The sequence below is a fragment of the Manduca sexta genome, chromosome 16 (assembly GCF_014839805.1).
Source record: "Manduca sexta isolate Smith_Timp_Sample1 chromosome 16, JHU_Msex_v1.0, whole genome shotgun sequence".
Lineage (NCBI taxonomy): Eukaryota > Metazoa > Arthropoda > Insecta > Lepidoptera > Sphingidae > Manduca > Manduca sexta.
This window is the reverse complement of record NC_051130.1, coordinates 9,298,218-9,318,114: the sequence shown is the minus strand read 5'-3', so window position 1 is coordinate 9,318,114 and position 19,897 is coordinate 9,298,218. Positions and strand designations below refer to the sequence as shown.

Sequence of the window (19,897 nt, the reverse complement as noted above, 5' to 3'; positions counted from 1 at the left end):
AGGTATGGAGATAGTTTAAGATCCTGGGAAGGACATATTATTCCTTCTACCCTGAGAAAATACATAACGGAACTTTTTATCCCGAAATATTCTTTCACGCTTCCCGCGAGCAAAAGCTATTTGATATAGGTAATACCTTATAATATAATATACTGCCCCGACGAGAAAAATAAAAAAAATATTGTATTAGCAGTGTTAAATTTTAAAAGCAAAACTTAAATTTTCACCCATAAAGCAGGTTTTTTATTTTCCAGTTTAGGCTATAATTATATTGCCTTTTATCGTCTGACATCTATTATAATTAACAAAACAACATTTGAAACTATAAAGGTAAAATGAGGCGGATTCGCTCATTCCCTAATCGATTACGTCGTGGTACTATCAGCGACCGCTTTGAGCCGAGGTTCGTACTCCACTATGGGTACCCTTAGCATCGTCGTTCAAAGCTAGAATTGGAGCGCCTAAAGCGTTCAACCGAAAGACCGGTGCTGCAGAATACGCCGACTTCCGTCAAGCTATCGGCAGTATTCCAGTCCAAAACAAAGCTCTGGTCATGCTCACCGCAACATTAGTTTCAAACAGCGCTGCTTAGGAAAACCAGAATGCAAGAAATTAGTGCCATATTTTACCACAACATGGCAAGATTTTTTTTTCTGGTCAGGTTATAAGTTAGTTTTGAGTTAATAAATATAATAAATTCTAATGTTCAAAACATACAAAGGCTTTTGAGTAGCGTTGCATGCAATGCGCGGTTAGATTGTTTCGTTACTAGCTTAAATTTATGAAGAAATGTCTTAATAATATTTTAACAAGCCTCTAACATGGGTTAAGGTAAGATATATTATTCCTATTCACGTATTAATAAAAATAAAATGACTTCTGTATTGTTAAATTTATTTTACCCGCTTATATTTAATTATATATTATTAGTTGAGGTAAAGATCTTAGTTAGGGTACCTACACTCCAATGACAGTGTTTAATAAAAATCCTTATATTTTAAATCACATAGTATTATGTATTTACAAATTTCTATAGCCACGAGAACTCTTTATTAGGCAGACATAGATGGAAATATAATTTGTAATATTTTTTATCAGTTTAGTTCAGTTCCTCGGGGAGGTTGATAGCGGGAACAGGGAGGATAGGGGTGCCGACAGCGACGGGCTCAATGACGGCGGGGGTGAGGTCAACGACCTGCACGGGGTCGACCACGATGGGGGTATCTACAACCTGGACGGGGTCGACCACGATGGGGGTGTCCACAACCTGGACGGGGTCGACAACGGGCATGACATCGATGATGTCCATGGGCTTGTCAGCAACAGCATCGACAACGGGACCGGCGCCAGCGGGAGCGTTGACGTTCACGACGATCTGGACGAGAGGAGAGCTGGCAGGGACGGCAGCAGGGGCGGCAGCAGGGCCGGGCACAACGGGGGCGGACGCGGCGCCACCGTCGGGGAGGGGGAAGTCGATGATAGCGGGGCCGACGGCGATGTCTCCGGCCTCAATAATGGCGGGTCCGACGGCGCTGGGTGGGTGCTCGATGATAGCGGGTCCAATGTTGATGGGGGCGAAATCAGCGGAGATGGGGTTGCCATTCTCGTCGACGAGACTGGCGGGGCCAGCGGGCACGGGGCTCACGCCAAGCTTGGCGGCCGAAGCCACGGCGATCACAGCGGCGAAGCTCAACAGGAATTTCATTCTGCTGAATAAAATAGAGAAGTAATTAATACCTACGTAGTAGTAGTACTTTAAATAATTCTTTAAAATAGTTTTGTATGTTACCTGTTAGATTGCTCGTACAAACAAACTATGCTTTTCCGATAAACATTTCTTCGTTATATACGAGAGTTTTATCTCTAGACGCAATATAAAATGAGGATGATAAAATACATAACTTCCTTAAAATAATCCTTTTAATCTCTGATTTATTATCTTTCACCCAACGGAAGTGAGGGTTATCAAAATATCATTAATGAAAGGTTTATTAATAAGAAAATGAATGAATGAATCCCTCCTAGCAGAATTTCGGCTACGACGGCCACATCTCAACGGAGATCAAAGTGCACAAGTGTGTGCACAATACACACATGCTTTACGTGCTTTCCGAGACACAGGGATATCATACTACCAACTTCCTGACTCCGAGCTGCGACTGACAATTTTTTAAGATGGAAAAACCCAGTCACAAATATTTTTGGCCCGACCTGGGATTCGAATCCAGGACCCCAGGACGGAAGTCATACTTGTACGGCACAAATAACAACCACTGAGGCACGTCACTGAAGCAGTCACCATATATTATAAGAAAATAACAAGATAACAAGCAAACACATACATTCGGAGTGAGCCGGAACTTAATAAGAATAAGCAGTGTATTTGGAGTCAATCGCGATTGAAGTAGTAATTTAAGACCATCACGTTGTTAGTTAAGCATTATACCACGGACCATGATGAGTGTGACCCAATTATTTACTGCTACGAGTCAAGATGAGCCAGACCTCTTGTTTGCGGGAATACATCTGGGTAGGTGCCAGGGATTTATCTAAATCTGACGTCAAGAAGCAGTATTTATGTCCAGTTGTGTTTTGTTTTGCAAGAGGACTATCGATTGAATTAGAAAAATAATGGTAGATGAAAGAGACTAGAACTAACTAGGAACGATCATGGGGCCTACCGACTGATAGGGATTAAATTCAGAATGATTAGAAAAGTAATATTAATCATATTATGAAGTTAGATGTTGAAACCAAAGAAGCATATTTTGTAGCGTCCATTCCAACAGTATTAGTACTTTCTACTGTCCCACGGAAAGTTTGTTGGACATTGGGTAAAATCCTTTCATTTTCGTATTGGTAAAAAACATTTTTTTTTCGAAACCGTGGAAAAAACTGACTGCTTAGAAAGCATTTTCCATTTCTATTCAAAACAAGTATTTATTGTGAAATTGGCTACCGAAGATTATGTGACGTCAGAAGTTACTTATTACTACCTTATTACACGTCGTATAAAATTTATCATTATTTATGACGCATGGATTTAAAAGCAATTACCTAAATTCATCGTCATAAATTTACAATGTGCAATAATTTTAGCGATAACGCTATCAGCGATGGTATTTACTACTTCAAACAGAAGTTTTGCGGCCGCCGCTTTTGCAGTAATTTACGTTATTATTTTAAACTCAACCATTGACCTAACTGGTTTACTGTTTTTTTTTAGATGACGTTATGTCCAAATTTCTGGAAGAATCACGTAAACGAAGAGGATAAATAAACCTTTGAGAATAAACTTCTTGGAAAGGATTTTTCGATCTGGATTTTTAACCATAATATTTTTTTATTTTTTTAACCGTAGAAGACCAAACATAGAGAGAGAGAGAGATCGAAAAATCCCTCACAAAATTTACCTTTTCTGTAGGTACGTTTCTGCCATCACCTGTATTTACTTAACAACAGGATGGAATAGCACAGTACATTCTTGCTTTCTGCGGTTTAAAATATGTCAATGTTTTGATCAAACTACATTACATTACCATCAGTCATACTCTTATTATTATCTTTGTGGAAGAGAAGTATATGTTATGATTGCGTTTATATTTCTATATAATGTTGTCACTAAGTTACATTATACTTAATACTAAACATTAATAATGACATTTATTCTAGATATTGGTAACTTAACGCCGCGTGCGTGAAAAATTATTTGAATATATATTCTTTTGCAAATATATCGCCAACAGAATATAATCAGGGCTTCTATATTATAAGATAATTTAGATTGTCTCGAGGAATATTTCTTACCACAATTTACGTCAGTACAAGTCTATATCTCATTGATTAGCAGGTAGGTATACTAGAAACAAAGAACGAAAATTAAAGACGTATAACCACGGAGCTTTCTCCAATTTCTTCTTTGAATTGTAGTTCCTTAAGAAATTTGTAAAAGGTCGGCTAGGACAGTCAGGATATATTACTTATATATTGCTAAAAGGTCGTAGGATGCTGACTGCTTTGAACTGGTTGGTCTAGAAATGTTTGGGGTAGACCAGAGTACAGCAGAGCACATCCTGTGCCTATGAATGATTATGATGATATTTATATCTAATTGTGTCGTATAAAATCAAAATCAAATGCAGAATGCACTTTTTTTTTTTTTTTTTTACGTAGGTAAATCGTCAGTTGACTATCTCCCGCCTTGGGATGGGCGGGAGGGCGTGTCAGACTGTTACTGACTAAGAACCTACGGTGTTCCCATCCTTTGCCTATGTGCCTAGGTCCAAGATCCGGTGGCATTGAGACCTAGGCAGGCACCGGCCCTAAAGGGCCCCGCAAATTATACTGACACTGCTCTTCGAGGCGCGCGTGGAACACTACGCGCCGTACACACGGAGCCGTTAGGGGTGTTTCGGGCGACGAGCTACCCAATGCTCGTCACCCGACGGTCCGCGCCTACGGAGGCCGACGATCCTCAGCAGACGTTCGACGCCCGCGTCTTGTGCGTCTGCCGTGGCGGATGGGACGTTGGGCGCTTTGGCGCCGTATCCGTTCCGCCACCTCCTTTGCGAGCATCACGTCCTCGCAGAAGGAGGTGACTGCGTCCCACTCTCTCGCCCCGGAGCATGGCTTCTACCAGGCCCCGACGCGAGAGGTCTCCGCCACCGATGGCCGTTGTGAAAACACGGCGGTGCTCAGCCCAAGCTGGGCACACCTCCACCGTATGCTCCACCGTGTCCTCCGGCCGATATGCAGAATGCACTTTAACTGGTTTTGACGACGTTCAACATCTTATTACATAAGAGGGTAACATAATGGTTACTGTATTGTCTGCGGATTATGTATCAGTAATTGTAATTGCACGATAAAAAAAACGACTGCAAAAGATCTATCTGTGCAGATTGCCATTCTTTATCTATGTTTATTTTCGTCGATGACGACAACGGCGTATTTGCCTCGCTTATTATGACAAATAAAAACACTGCAATATTATTTCTCAAATATCGAAACACATTACATTTGCACTACTACTCATTAGGCACTACTTTCATCTCCGATGACCAAAACAAATCTGTTTTTATACTACCCACTTTGACTTTACCAGCAAATTGAGTTTTATACATAAAAGGATCGAATAAACCATAGACCACGCAGTCTATATAGTGTTCCTATTCTATTATGTAAAAAACTTGATGCATTGCCTGACGAGCAATAATCACTTAATTAGAGTGAGTGAGCAGTCCCCCACTTCTCAACATGCGACTCCCTCTAACTCCCATTTAGTCGCCTCTTACAAAAGGCTGGGGATACCTTGGAGAATTCTATAGATGCTCCCGAACCAAATGGCCCAACTATTTCCACCACCGTCCAAAATCATATTATAAAAATTCGACGCTATGCTCCTCAGTATAGTGTCGTTCATAAATGAGATATTAATGGCTTGAAATTATTATAATTGTAAGTAAATACACAATTTCTATAGATATAGGTAAATATTTTTATTGAAATGTATACATCTATTCTGCCGCGGTACTAATTTTTTTATTACTGATTTAGAATATACATTAAACGAACTTTCTTTCTATCTAGGTTTTATAAATTTACGTAAATTATGAATGCATTTTCTTGTTTGATTAACAGCAGTAAGAACAATAAGATAGTCTAGTTAACCATGTAATGCAGAACCGCCTTTCTTGACTTACTGCCTTCTCTACTCCCACAACAGTATTGTTAAAGCACGAATAAGGGGATTATGAACTTCTTTAAAGTAGATAATTGATATCAATTAAGTTATAAATATATTATCATTAAATACCTAAATAATCAATTAAAAGAAACAATTTTTAACCGAAATATCAGATACAAAATGAATTACCGGCTTAATATTGAAATGTTAAAAGTGTTTAATCATTTATTGTGCATCAATTGTGTAATCTTTTAGTATACCGTTTGTAATAAGTTATATTATTTCATTAAAATTTTTGAGTTTGAGAACAACAGCTGACAAAGATTGTTATATACATTGGCCACTAATAAATATCTGTCCTACTATTACTTTGTGGGTCAGTAATTATCATTTTAGAGATATAAGCAAACGCAAGAAAAATCTGTCCAATTTTAGAATCGTACTGATCTTCTTTTGAATTTCGCTATTCATCTCCCAAAAAACCCTTATTTTTTTTGGTTTTGTGGAGAAAATGCCTTACCACTACCCAGCCTTCGCATGGGGCGACTGGGCGGTTATGTTGGGGTCACCGTTCCTTACGACCCGGTGTCAAACCGCAAGGATTTGATGGTGCAATTGGGCCACCGCTGGGCCGAGTCTCTAACCATATATATAACCCAATGCACGCCATGCCAACTAAACCTCCGCGGTGGCCCTCTTCGGCGCACGAGAGACGGTTCCGGTCTTTCTTCGATGGAAATGTCTAAGTTGTCATCCACAGCTGTCCCTGCGCGGTGCTACTATTGACAACATTATATTATGTTGAGTTGGAGCTCATTTTGTAGCTAATTTAATTTTAAGTATTTTTTGTTTTATATGTCTATACATTGTGTTCATACATTGTGTATGTTTGTTATAAATATTGTATTTATTTCTTTCACTTTACTCACCAGCACCAAAGACAGGAGATTTAAAGGACACATACAACAGGGAAAAAAATTATTTGTAAATTCAATACTTACTTCATTTTTTTTAAGACAAACAATCATGCTCTATACATAAAATGATACAGAACTCATGGTCAGTCACAAATTTATACTTGGTCGGTTATCATGTGATTAGGTCATAAAGCTTTATTGCAAGGCATTAGCAGTGTTACGTGCCAAGATAATTAATCAACCTTATCATCTTGAATGAAAAAAAATACAAAATTCCTGAATGAATGCCTTGCTATGTTTTAGTAACAAAAATATAAACAAAGGTAAGGTATTTGGTATATCGTACATCCACGAATCACAATCATCCACGATTTCTAAAGCATTATAAATGCGCCATCACTCATAAAAGTAAGTGATAAGGATTAAGAAGAGGTTTAAGGTATTTGCAACGGAAATGTCCCTGACCACGTGAGTCATATAATAGTGGCGTCAAACTTTACGCCGCTAAAGTAAAACTTATAAGTATTTCATATTGGTTTTCTGTAAGACCTTGGTGGTACTTCGGTCGAGTTACCTCATTCAGATTTTAGAGCATTGCTTTTTAAAGTATTGTACGTCCTTTTGTCCCCCTGATAACGTATGTGCAAAATTTCATGCTCATTGCTTTGAGTAAAAGCATAAAGGTGTAACAAGTAAACTCACTGCTGGTGGAAGGATATATTTTATATCCGCCCGCAACCACCATACATAAGGTGTGAAAACCTGCCATAGTGGCCCACGTAAGTGCGTCGCTTTTTGGATTCAGCCTGTGTATATCCGGTTCCAACAGGCCGGCATAATTGTGTCGACTGCTGGGGGGTAATCATCTCTCGTTAGTTGACTTTCTATTGGACTCCACTCCACTTACCATCAGGTGCAGTGCATCAGGGCCACTTTGACGTGTACATATAAAAAACACTTTCGTAATATTAGTTAGGATACTTGGTGAGCTTCTTGGCTTTTTCCTTGTATTGAAGAGAAGCGGGCGTGGGTATTGCTAATTTAAGCAGCAGGGTGTCGTCGTATCGTATTAGCCTATAATGTCCCAATGTCGGGCAAAGGCCTCCCCAAGATCCTTCCATGAATCACGATCCTGCGGTATAGTGAACCAGTTATTTTTAAATGAATCCAGTTCGTTCCGCCATCTCTTCTTTGGTCTGCCGCGACGCCTACGAGCAGTGTCAGGGCTCCATAAGGTAGCAATCTTGGCCCAAAATTCATCAGGCAAACGACGTACGTGATCAGCCCAGTTCCTTTTAAGTTTAGCGGCTTTTTGCAAGGATGGCAGCAGGGTGGCGTGGTGAAAATAGTTTGGGAACTCATGTTGTAGGGAAATGCGCCTACAGCATAACTCTATTATTTTTTTTAGTTTTTACTTCGGAATGAAACTGTAATAAAACGCGGGCAAAGGTAATCACAATCTTGCAGAAAGGTTAAATAATACGCGTTGATAACCAGGAGACTAAATTATTTTTTTATTTCATAATTCCTGTAAGGGTTGTGCACTCGTATGGGAATTTAAAATTAGTTTATGACTTATTTTGCAAGTATAATAAAATGAATGAACTGTTCTAAACCATAATAAAAACCTAATTGTATTTTTTTTCTCTGTACAATTTCTTGCGCGTTCTTCGCTGGTGAAAAGTACTTATCGAACTGGTGGTAGAGTTAATATTGATGGAATCTAAATAATGTATAACATTTTACAGGTTCAAATAAATTATTTCATATTTTAATAATGTCCAATAACCATTGTACTTAAATTTAATTTAAAAAATCAATTAGAATAGACAGTTATTAAAAATAATTAGAATAGACATATTACCTCGATCGACTTTACGTACGTCAACTTATGTGGAGGCTACCGCCTCTGGTCCGTCATATTGGGAGGTGGAAAGGTATATCTGATTAAACTATTCCCAAGCCCCTAGAGGGGTTTTACGTGTACCTCTATGTTCTGACGTAAGCAAAACGAAAGCGAAAATTTAAAGTACTTAAATCCATTTGGTAACGTGGTTGGAAAATTTCGTCGCATATTACGTCGATTCTTCTCGCTTCTTTAATATGTAAATCTGATCTCAAAAATGCAACAGTACGCCATGGTAGATAAACGTACAGCAATATCTGTCGCCAAACAGAAATTTGCAACCACAGTTATGTCTTTAAATATAACCCTGAACCCAATGGTGAGATAAACAAGGCATACGCTTGATGGTAACGTTCATGAGTGTTTCTAAATAGTAGCAACAATATGTAAAACGTTGAAGTACACTGAGGTTCTTATCCTGAGACATTTGATGTTACATCTCTTAATTTCTTATATAATTACGTGAAGTATTTTAGCGGATTTTTCTATCATTAGCAAACACTGGAATGAACTCTTTGTTTCAGTTTTCCTTGAGTGCTACGATCTATGCTTTAGGTTAGGTGTAAAAAGTGTTCACCTCACGGTATGCGGTACCTTGGCTGTGATAGGGATGGATCTAGCAACCGTAACTTACCGCCAGGTCTAGTGTTACTCGCATTGCCATGGCAGGATAATAAACACAAACAACAATAACATGTAAAATAAATGAAACGAAAGTATTTTTTTATAAAATTATATTGTATCTAATGTAAATACATCTAAAGACACAATATTTACAAGTGCTAAGTCTGATGGTCAGCTAAAGATGTCGACAAACTGCATAGATCTTAGTACGTGCCCTTCTTGGTCTTACTTCTTAGTTCAGTTCCTCGGGGAGGGTGATGGCGGGGGAGGGGATGACAGGGGTGGGGAGGACAGGGGTGCCGATGGCGACGGGGGCGACATCAACGACCTGCACGGGGTCGACTACGATGGGGGTGTCCACAACCTGGATGGGCTCGGCGACACTGTCGACAATCTGTACTGGCTCAGGAACCTGGTCAATGACCTCAACGGGCTCAGCGACGGCACCGGGGGCGGCACCAGCGGGGGCCTTGACGTTTATGATGATCTGGACGAGGGGAGAGCTCTCAGAGGCGGCGGCGGGACCGACCACAACGGAGTCGACGGGAGAAACCTCAACGGGGGCGGACACGGCACCACCGTCGGGGAGGGGGAAGTCGATGATAGCGGGGCCGACAGCGATGTCTCCGGCCTCAATGATTGCAGGTCCGACGGAGATGGGGGATACTCCATCAACGATGGCGGGTCCGACGGCGATAGGGGAAACTCCCTCAACGATGGCGGGTCCGACTGAGATGGGAGAAGGGCCGAGGAAGTCCTCGAGCATCTGCTCAAGGGCGGCAGCAGTGGCTGGGTTGGTGCTCGGGCTTTGGATGGCGTCGATGATCTGCTGGATCTCGCTCAGCCTGCCGTTAACCTGAACAGGCTTAATAACGGCGGCCGAAGCCACAGCGGCGATCAAGGCGAAGGCAACAAAGAATTTCATTTTGATGGATCTGGAATAGAGAAAATATGCTTTATTAATTATAATTAATAATAATTTTCGTTAATCATAACACAGAGCTTGCGGATTACTTCAATTTTTTTGAGAACACAATTTCTGAATATTTTAAATTATTCTATATGCTATGAACAATGGATCTCAAATATTTAATTAATTATAATTTTAGGTGCTGTCACTTACTTTTAGCCCGAGTCGTAGACGACTATGCTGCTGTAATTTTCATAAATGCTTTTATATTATTCATTATCATAAATTAAATGAGAGATTAGAAACATGATACATATAATATCGTTAATCGTATATTATAATTTATATTCTTATTAACGAATAATCAACTAATATTTATTACCTAAGCCTGCCTGCTATAGATGACCTCGGTTTTTAGCCATCGCTTATACCTATTACTGTTTATATAAATTTAAACCTACGTTTCATTACTCAATCCTCTGTGCTTAAACTTCGTAAAAGAATTTGAATTTCGACTTCAGTTATTACGATATTTGAATGTATTAAAACGTAATATTTAAAGTTGCAAGTTGAAGGCCCTTTAAAACGATAAACCAGAGAAGTATTAGTTGTTTTCGCGCATAGAGGGTTCTATACAAAACTGCAGGTAAGTATTCAGCACTAGTTTTAATTATTAAAAATAAAACAATGAAATAGCATAACCTGCCATTACTGAACACATATTTCACAAAAAAAGAAAGACAAATACGATGTCATAAAATGATCCCTCAAAAGGTAATTTTAGGTCAAAAGTCGCAGTGAATCACATTTCTGGTCTTCTTGGCGTTCATTAGCCAATTTATACAACTTGGTACATGCATCTGTTCATTTCTATTTTACCCTTGACTTTCAATACAAGTTGTTTAAACCAGGGATGTTAATGATATGAAATTTCGGATATGGATACGGATATGGATATAGGAATAAAATTATATCGCTTACGGATACGGTTACGGATATGAAATTATTTCGGATTATCCGTTAGTTTCGGATAGTTTCGGTTACGGATATTAGATTAAAATAAAATAAAAATATTATGTAATACAGTAGGGCGACGATTACTAACTATCGTTCGTCGTCATCGTCGATTATTAATTATCGATGAACTAATTGAGGGACATGGGTGTTCGGAAAACCTCTGTATTGAGATGAAGTTTCATTGAAGTAGTGCCACCTCCTCTCCGTGAAAAGTATTTATCACACTGTTTACATTTTGCAAAATTACCTTTAACTTGTTTAAAAAACGTCTAAATTGAAGTACATACTTTGGACGCATTTTGTCCGTATAAATAAATTTAGTACGTAACCACCACAAACTTTACTAAATAAGTACCTACTCCTAAATAAAGAAATACAATTTATGCATGAGGTTATGTTATGACTAAAAATACAAACAAACCACATATACAAGATGGCGTGTGAGCGGTGGAACAAAAACCTGTCGGAACATATTATCCGTAACTTATCCGAAACTTTTTTAACGGTTACGGTTATGGATATATTTTTATTTCGAATATCCGATAGTTTCGGTTACGCTTACGGAGCTCCATAACATCCCTGTTTTAAACTATCGGACCTATAAAAAAAATCTACTTCTATTTCCATCGCTTCAAGTTGTATGCTATTCATGTAACAATAACCTGAAAGAAACAATTAACCATACTCATCATCTGCATCATATAATATGTAGACGACGCAAAATCCATTTTACGCATGTTATATTCTGTCTAATCTATGAATGTTACTTAGTTTTTACAGCCAGCAGTCTCACCTCACGACAATCTCGTCTGGGGATTCATTTCGGGGTAATTATGTTAGATCATCCCATCAAGTATTTCACGATACCCCCAACAACAGGGTGTATTTTGACTTAAATGCCGACACTATGCCGAGTTTTAACACCTTGTGTAATTTATACATTGCTGGTGGCAATGTTGGCAGGTAATACTAAAATCTGGTTAGTTCACAACTTTATAATATAACTGCCCTTTCTCGTGGCAAAGGTTTCCACCTTATTAGAATATAAAGAATTCATTCCCTTTTTAGTTAAGCGGCAAAATAGGCATAATCATTATTAACAAATTACACATTATTATTTCCTTATGTTTATATTAATATATAAAAATCTCTTATATTAATTACATATTTATAAGACGCAATCCTTAGCCACGTTTCTTATCACGTGTCTCAGAACAACGCATTATTGTTATCACTCACAGCTTTGATGTCGTAAATAATGGATACGTGATATTTTCACTCCACTGAGAGTCGCATTGTCATTGCTAACTTATAACTTGAAGTAAGGGTAGAAGAAATTGAATTGATATAGTACATTGAGATAATATCGGCTTTTGAGGCAACCCTGTTGATTCAGGATTGCTCCTTAACACGACAGGTGCTATTTTTCAACTGCTCCAAACAAGGAAACGTTATCTTGTCGTAGATTTTTTTATGATTCCTCAGCGACAATTCACCCCGGAGTCCGATTATTGCGTTCAATTTTGTAAAGCTTAGAAACGGTCCCATATCAATTTAATTGGTATAATACCTTGGACTTTGCAGATGCACAAGTGAACTCCTCGAAATTAAATGGGGTTTTGTAGATTCTTATTATATTGGGTTCGTACAGCTTCAGCATACAAGCATATTAAAAATATTGTTGTTTGATCTTTCATATCGAAGATGCAGTAGGAAACTCCTCAAAATAAACTAGGATGACAACCTGTTTTTCGTATCGTGAGTCAATAATCATCTGAAATCATCGTCGTGTAGTCAAACCATGTTTACGAAAGTTTTTCATGTTTTTACTTATTTCTTTGTTGAAGGTAAGTTTGACTTGCGTCTGGGTTATTAAATATGTGAAGTTTTGTAAGAAAAATACTCAGAACAGCGTAAATATTTCAATTATCGGAAATTGATAAATGATATCCCAAATATCGTAGTAATAAACTACCAAGATAATATAAGAAAATAATATTTTTGTGAGAAAACGTCAAGTCATCGAGATATTTTTTTCTTATCTGAGGGCGGTTGGCAATTGTTATGCCAACTGCAGAAGTGGAGTTCTTAAAACGACATACTTGTTTGATGACTCCCATCTGTCTCATGAGGTCAAGTCACATTTCATACCCAAGTATGGCAAGGTATTATGCTTACTTTCATAGCAATTTGTCATACTGTACTCTGCTTTGAGGCTCCGTGCAGATCTGCAGACCATTTTTATCTTACAGAAACAAGGGATTAGAGCTCTATTTTGACTGAATATAATGTAGACTCTTTACAAATAAATAATACTTTTTTGATTAAAGTGTGTTTTCGTTCATTAGTCAAAATCGTTCGCTTTATCAGGGTCAGCAGATGAGTACCTATCTATGTAATATTGAAGTTAAAAAACTTTTAGAAAAATTAAACCTCTTTCATTTTCTTCATATATATTAGCTTATCTTAGCATTAAAAAAGCCTTTATTATATTGCCTATTATGTTAAATTATTTTTGAGTTTTAGTAGATTTTGAAGGCGGTTTAACTTTGTTTGGGTTGCTTTTCAAACTGTATACTCTCAATTTGCTCACACAGTTCGAGTACAGTCGACGAGACTTTTTATCGAATCGCGATTTCAAATATCTGGTGGAAGGAACTGTCTCTCTTCTCGACACACCATCACTGCTGGAATCCCAAAAGACTTCGCTTTTTTTCCATTTCCTCGCTGTACACGAGCGAAATTCCAATATAATTGGTTTATAAATAAAAATGGTAAGTAAGATGTCGAAATGCTATAAAATTAAGATATTTACTTCTTGTAAATATTAGGCCTATTATGCAAAGCAAATGTTTATTCAAATTTTCGGATCTCTCGAAATAAACGCAGTAGCCGCTAAACAGATTTTAATGAAAGGCACATGGATAGAACAGATCCTGGATTAACATATAGGTTACTTTTAACATTAAACATCGTGATTTTATAGACGTTTTGGAACAGATTTTTGTTTAATTCTGTATCAATAATAGAGTTTAAAAAAAGTGCCATACCAATAAAATTAAAATATTTTTTATAAACATTAAAATTTATGTTTATGAATAATAAAAGGGAACTCGTAGTAATGCAACAAAATCTCACGTACTGCTACGATTACTATGATCTGTGCCATTCATAACTACGAATAATTGTGGCGACGCGTTACTATCACTATCAAATTTCGAATGAGTGAAAAATAATATTATCAAAAACTATTTTTTCTATTATCAACTGTACAATTAATTCACTATTTTTTTTTGGTCTTACAAATTGTTCTGAGTAACCAACAATTTGGTTCCAAAACGACTATAAAATCACGGTGTATAATAAGTTTGTTATATTAAATTCACTTTTTTGTTATTAAAGTACTGTTTACGTTTGTCAGATTTTTACCTTTAGGTACATATGCTGTAAGACATGACCTCTTGCCAAATGTTATGATGCTAGGTCAACAGGAAGTATTTTTATCCAATTTATCTAGAATTCCTTGTGAAATCGCAAAATATGTGATGTAAACGATCATATACTGTGATCGCGGTGACTTCCAAGTTTGATTTTTTCACAGATGAGAGAGACCGTAATTTATTATTAATTCATTAATTATAAATTATCTCAGAATTTGTTATGAATTTCATCTTGATACGTACACTTTCGCGAGAAAAAGGTTTTTGACAGTGATAGTAACTAGTGTATCTATTAGACATGATAAGATTTAACATCTCATGTCCCAGGATAGCGAGCGCAGTGGAATACCAAACAATACTTTGTAAATCAAGGTGTTGGATGGTGTTTCTACTGTTTATGGGCGGTCTTATCGCTTACCATCAGTGGAACGGCAAGCTCGTCTCGTCATTCAGAGCAATTATAAAAAAAGAAAAGAAGATACAGACGGACAACAATATTCTATAAGGTTCACGTTTTAGGTGCGGAACCCCCAAATTATGTCTATATACTGCGTTTATACTCTTGAAAATTAAACACCTTTTATTATATGTAAACCGTGTACTTATAGTGTTTATTGCATTAAACATTAACTTACTTTACTTCTTAATGAAATAGCGGGTGTCGTACTATAATATGTATTATGATAATTGTGTTATCACTAGTTTGGTCGCACCTTTCAGCACCAATACCGATTGCTAATTTAGACTTTTTCTGGTCTACTTATAGTAAGTGTTATGTAGGTATGTAAATAAGGGTGAATAAAAAACATTTTTTTTTTGTCATCGTCTCTAATAACATCACAATGCCTATAGAAGCAACAATTATCGCTGTGCATCGAACATATCCTTATAGGTAAGTTAGTTCTACGCTATTTTTATTTAGTTGAGTTCCTCGGGGAGGTTGATGGCGGGGGAAGGGAAGACAGGGGTGCCGATGGCGACGGGAGCGACTTCCACAACCTGGACGGGGTCGACCACGATGGGGGTGTCCACAACCTGGACGGGGTCAACCACGATGGGGGTGTCCACAACCTGGACGGGGTCGACAACCTGCGCGGGGTCGACAACGGGCATGACATCAATGATGTCCACGGGCTTGTCAGCAACAGCATCGACAACGGGACCGGCGCCAGCGGGGGCGTTCACGTTCACGACGATCTGGACGAGGGGAGAACTGGCAGGGACGGCAGCAGGGGCGGCAGCAGGGCCGGGCATGACGGGGGAGTCCTCAACAGGGGCAGACACGGCGCCACCGTCGGGGAGGGGGAAGTCGATGATAGCGGGGCCGACGGCGATGTCTCCAGCGTCAACAATGGCGGGTCCGACAGAGATGGGGTGGTGATCGATGATGGCGGGTCCAACAGAGATGGGAGAAGGTCCGACACCGAGGTAATCCTGGAGCATCTGCTCGAGGGCGGCAGCAGTGGCGGGGTTAGTGCTGGGGCTCTGGATGGCAGCGATGATCTCCTGGATCTCACTGCTGACCGGAGTGGGCTTGAGGAAGCGGGCCGAAGCCACGGCAACGATCAAAGTTAATGCAACGAAGAATTTCATGTTGTTGGTTCTGTAAAACGAAAAAATATATAATTATTTATATGGTACAAAACTATTTGCTATTAGAATACTCAGAGTTGACTTAAGTTCATACTAAAATCGGGAGATGCTCTGGTTACTGTGATTGTTAGGCGAGTCAAAATTATGTGAAAATACTCTAAGCTTTGTATTACAATTATGGTGGCTATAGATGTCTGGCAGAGGCTGGTTGTAAAAAGGAGAAAGATGAGACACTTTAAGCATTAATAGTATTTTCATAAAAGGAAAATAAAAAAATAAAAAATATTATTCAATTACTTACGTTTGCGTTTCTTGTCAAACTATGATCAATTCGAGAAAGCCAGTGTTTTTATACCAAAAATTATCGCCAGGCGTTAAAAACGATTAGTAAAAAACCTAAATAAGATAGTTTATCAAAGATGTAAAGATATAAATTTTCATGACTTGTCGGATAAAACCATAAGCTTAAAAACTTATATCTATTTAGGCATTCATTGGATTCTATGTACTTATCTAATTCTAATGTAGAAGAACAATAAAGACATAACTTAGGTAATAGTTTTGTTATTCTAATTTGATTTTTTATAGATTGGATTCTTCAGAGGTGTTTGACTTTAGGCTTTAGTAGTTTTAGCAGCTTTGGTCAATGAGAAGACGAGAGGGGACAGCGACGCGATGCTGGAATATGATATTATTGCGATTCTATGTGAAGTGGCCTGAGGGCTATGACTTTATGTGGCATATTCTATTTTAACTAATATATTTCAACTGGTTTTTCTGGTTGTAAACGTCCGTATACTTGAAGTTAAAATGCCTCCTTAGTACTTCATTTTGTCTCCCGCTTTGCTATGCAGGGAAGTGGACAATCAATATTTCCAATTCAATTTGATTAATTTCGTTGGGGTATAAAGACAAATTAGTTTTCCTTGAGACTCGCCGAGCTTCACCGCTTGGTGTCTTAAAATGCGTGCCACCGCTGACCCTGGCTTACTGGAGTTGTAGTGGTGGATGGGAGGTTGGCAAAGTCTCTAGTTTATCACAACTTCACGTCCGGCCAACGTGGCGTCGCCGCCCCGCTCCGTCCGCTATTAGTCTAAAGCTTTATACTGCCCCTAAGTATAGGTCACTCAGTTTGTCAAGCCCCACATGTCCAGCGTCTGGGTGCCTATTTTGCCGGAACTAAAAAACAGTCTCCGATTGCAACTGTGCCGTCCCTACTTTAAAATATGTCGCCCCCTAGCCCGCGGCTTATACGGCCTATTGACAAATCCGCTACTTAGATGGAGCTATATCTCCTTATCCTATATCTCCTTCAGTTGGATAGTCAATCGTGTAAATTAGTTAATTAGGATTAATAAATTAAGACCATAAAAATATAAATTAAGATTGTTAGGCACGCAAAAATATTTCTTAAGTACATTGTAAAAAAGTACGCATTTTTTATTACTATATATAATGGCGTCATTAATTTTGATAGATAAAAACATAATTGTTATAAGGGATATAAAATAATGATTGTATAGATGTTCCTTATTGTACGGAGATATTGCTACCCGTATACGCTATTGTTATCACTTATTTATTTATTTACATAATATATCAAGCCTTTTTCCCCTTTAGGGTGCCTAAGCAGGGGTGTATTACAACTAGAAAAGACCTTGGCATGTTGTGGTAAAATATAACTAATTTCTAATATTGACAAACATAAATTTCAAGCAAAATACCTAGTCTTGCCATAAATATTGTAATAAAGAAAAAAGAAAATTGTTAACTGCAAATAACATTTATTACTTTTACAGTGTGTCAGTTTAATACATAAATATAAAACAATTAAAAATATAAAAAGCTTATTCGAAGTGGTCTCCATTGGCTGCAATACAGTCCTTTAAACGATGAGGCCAGTTATCAATAGAAGCACGCACTCTTTCCATGGGAAAATTCTTCACTGCCAATCGTATAGATTGTTTTAGGGACTCAAATTATCATGGCGTTTAGAGCAAGCTGTACTCTCTAAAACTGACCACAAATCATAATCCAGCGGATTAAGATCGGGACTAGACGACGGCCAGTCTTCAGCTCTGATGAAGTCCGAAACGTTCGATTCCAACCAAGACTGCGTGGACCGAGCTTTATGACCCGGCGCCGAGTCTTGCTGGAAGGACCATACTTGGTTATTGAACATGGTGATGTTAAGGGGCTTAACTACCTTCTCAAGAATGGTATCTTGATACACTTGTGCCGATGTTTTGATACCTTTTTCACAAAAATATGGCTCAGTCACTCCTTCATAGCTAACACCCCACCAAACCATCACTGAAGTCGGATAATGTCCACGTTGCACTCTGTCGACTAATTGGGAAGCTTCCTTAGAGCTTTGAGCATAAATACGGTCATTTTGTTTGTTAAAATGTTGCTCAATTGTAAAAATTTTCTCATCCGTAAACAAAATTTTTCTGTGACCTCCCTTTGCGTACCGCTTCAGTAGTTGTTTCGATTTTACCACCCTATTCTTCTTTAAATTATCAGTTAAGAAATGGCCAGTGCGTCTCTTATAGGCTGCAAGTCCTAAGTCATCTTTTAAAATACGCGACATGGTTCTAGGTGCTATCTTCATTTCCCGAGATAAAATCTTTTGCTTTCGGACAGGATTTCTTCGAATTCTTTCCCTTACTGCTTTGACCACCTTTTTCGTACGAACACTACGTGGACGGCCAGATCTTTTCTGTCACAAACAGAGGAGGTCTCATTGTACCTATTAATAGCCCGGTACACAAACATTTTACTAATACCAAGTGTATGGAGAGTTTTAAAAATTGCATTTGGCTCCATACCTACTTTGTGTAATGCTATCACAGCGATTCGGTTCTCTTTATCACCCCACACCATTTTAATATCGCAAAATATTTTACAATGTATTGGCGCCAAAATGAGAAAACACAATGAACAATCGTATAAAAATGACAGATTCGAAATTCAAATGTAATATTTTTTTATAATTAAGTGTAACAGTATTTATGGCCAGACTAAGTATATGTCAATAATTTTGAAAATCATTAAAGAAAAAATAAGGTGTTGACAACGTTCATTTTAAAATTAAAATCGAAACTGCATCCTCAACTGGTTTTTATTTGCCTAATTACGCGCATTTTTCGCAAACCGATTCGCTAGCTGTTATGTTAGATGAAATTGGGTCGGGGGCTCGTAGGCAGGCGTCAAGAGGCCGTCCGCCCTTAGTATACGTTGTGCACATTTCGCACGTTGTGATGACCACCGGGATAGACAGCAGCGTGGAAGATAGGTCTTATGCTGCCGTTGACGCCGAGAGCGTTCGTCGGTTTGAGGGCTTCTGAGCCTGCGAAGCCTGGGCCGTAGTCATAAGGCACTTTCTCGGCAAAACAAAACAAAAGGAAAATATGAAATTGGGCGCGAGTTCGCTATTTATCGAGTACGATTTTAAACCCCGTGTTGATAAGTAGGCCTTAGGACTAAGCCGTAATTTCCTATATCACTTTATCCAAACAAGGACTCATGCACCGAGTGGTATTCGTGGTGGGCTGACAATACAGTTCAGTGTATATCTCATACTAGGTAGATGTCGATTACCTCTTGATATCCATATTAATTTTATAAATAGGACCCTAATAATCATTAGAAATACAGCTTGGGTGTCTAGTACTTTCGCAAGCATGAAGGTAAGTGTATAAGGGTCCTGCCTTCAGCCAGAAGGAAATTCGTCAGAGGAAATGGTGGTTGTATCACCCCTCATAACTTCATATTATTGGTAAATTATTGATGTTTAGGAGT

The 19,897-nt window shown here is 38.3% G+C and overlaps 3 protein-coding genes across 4 annotated transcripts; all 3 read right to left on the bottom strand.

Moving 5' to 3' along the window:
• Nucleotides 1–976: 976 nt before the first annotated feature.
• LOC115448869 (actin cytoskeleton-regulatory complex protein PAN1) lies at nucleotides 977–1,941 on the bottom strand. Of its 2 annotated transcripts, none has more exons than XM_030176451.2 (2): nucleotides 1,790–1,941; nucleotides 977–1,709 (listed from the first exon to the last, which is right to left on the bottom strand). In XM_030176451.2, the coding sequence occupies exon 2, from the start codon at nucleotides 1,703–1,705 to the stop codon at nucleotides 1,100–1,102; it is 606 nt and encodes a 201-aa protein (XP_030032311.2). In that variant the 5' UTR covers nucleotides 1,706–1,709; nucleotides 1,790–1,941; the 3' UTR covers nucleotides 977–1,099. The 2 variants fall into 2 exon arrangements, with proteins under 2 accessions (XP_030032311.2, XP_030032312.2); XM_030176452.2 differs by having other exon boundaries at nucleotides 977–1,706; nucleotides 1,790–1,932.
• A 7,300-nt stretch (nucleotides 1,942–9,241) lies between these two features.
• On the bottom strand, nucleotides 9,242–10,375 carry LOC115448858 (cytadherence high molecular weight protein 3). Its single transcript, XM_030176438.2, has 2 exons — nucleotides 10,257–10,375; nucleotides 9,242–10,068 (listed from the first exon to the last, which is right to left on the bottom strand). Exon 2 carries the CDS (start codon nucleotides 10,056–10,058, stop codon nucleotides 9,366–9,368), a length of 693 nt encoding a protein of 230 aa, XP_030032298.1. The 5' UTR covers nucleotides 10,059–10,068; nucleotides 10,257–10,375; the 3' UTR covers nucleotides 9,242–9,365.
• A 4,786-nt stretch (nucleotides 10,376–15,161) lies between these two features.
• LOC115448871 lies at nucleotides 15,162–16,137 on the bottom strand. Its single transcript, XM_030176454.2, has one exon. It carries the CDS (start codon nucleotides 16,091–16,093, stop codon nucleotides 15,419–15,421), a length of 675 nt encoding a protein of 224 aa, XP_030032314.1. The 5' UTR covers nucleotides 16,094–16,137; the 3' UTR covers nucleotides 15,162–15,418.
• Nucleotides 16,138–19,897: the final 3,760 nt, after the last annotated feature.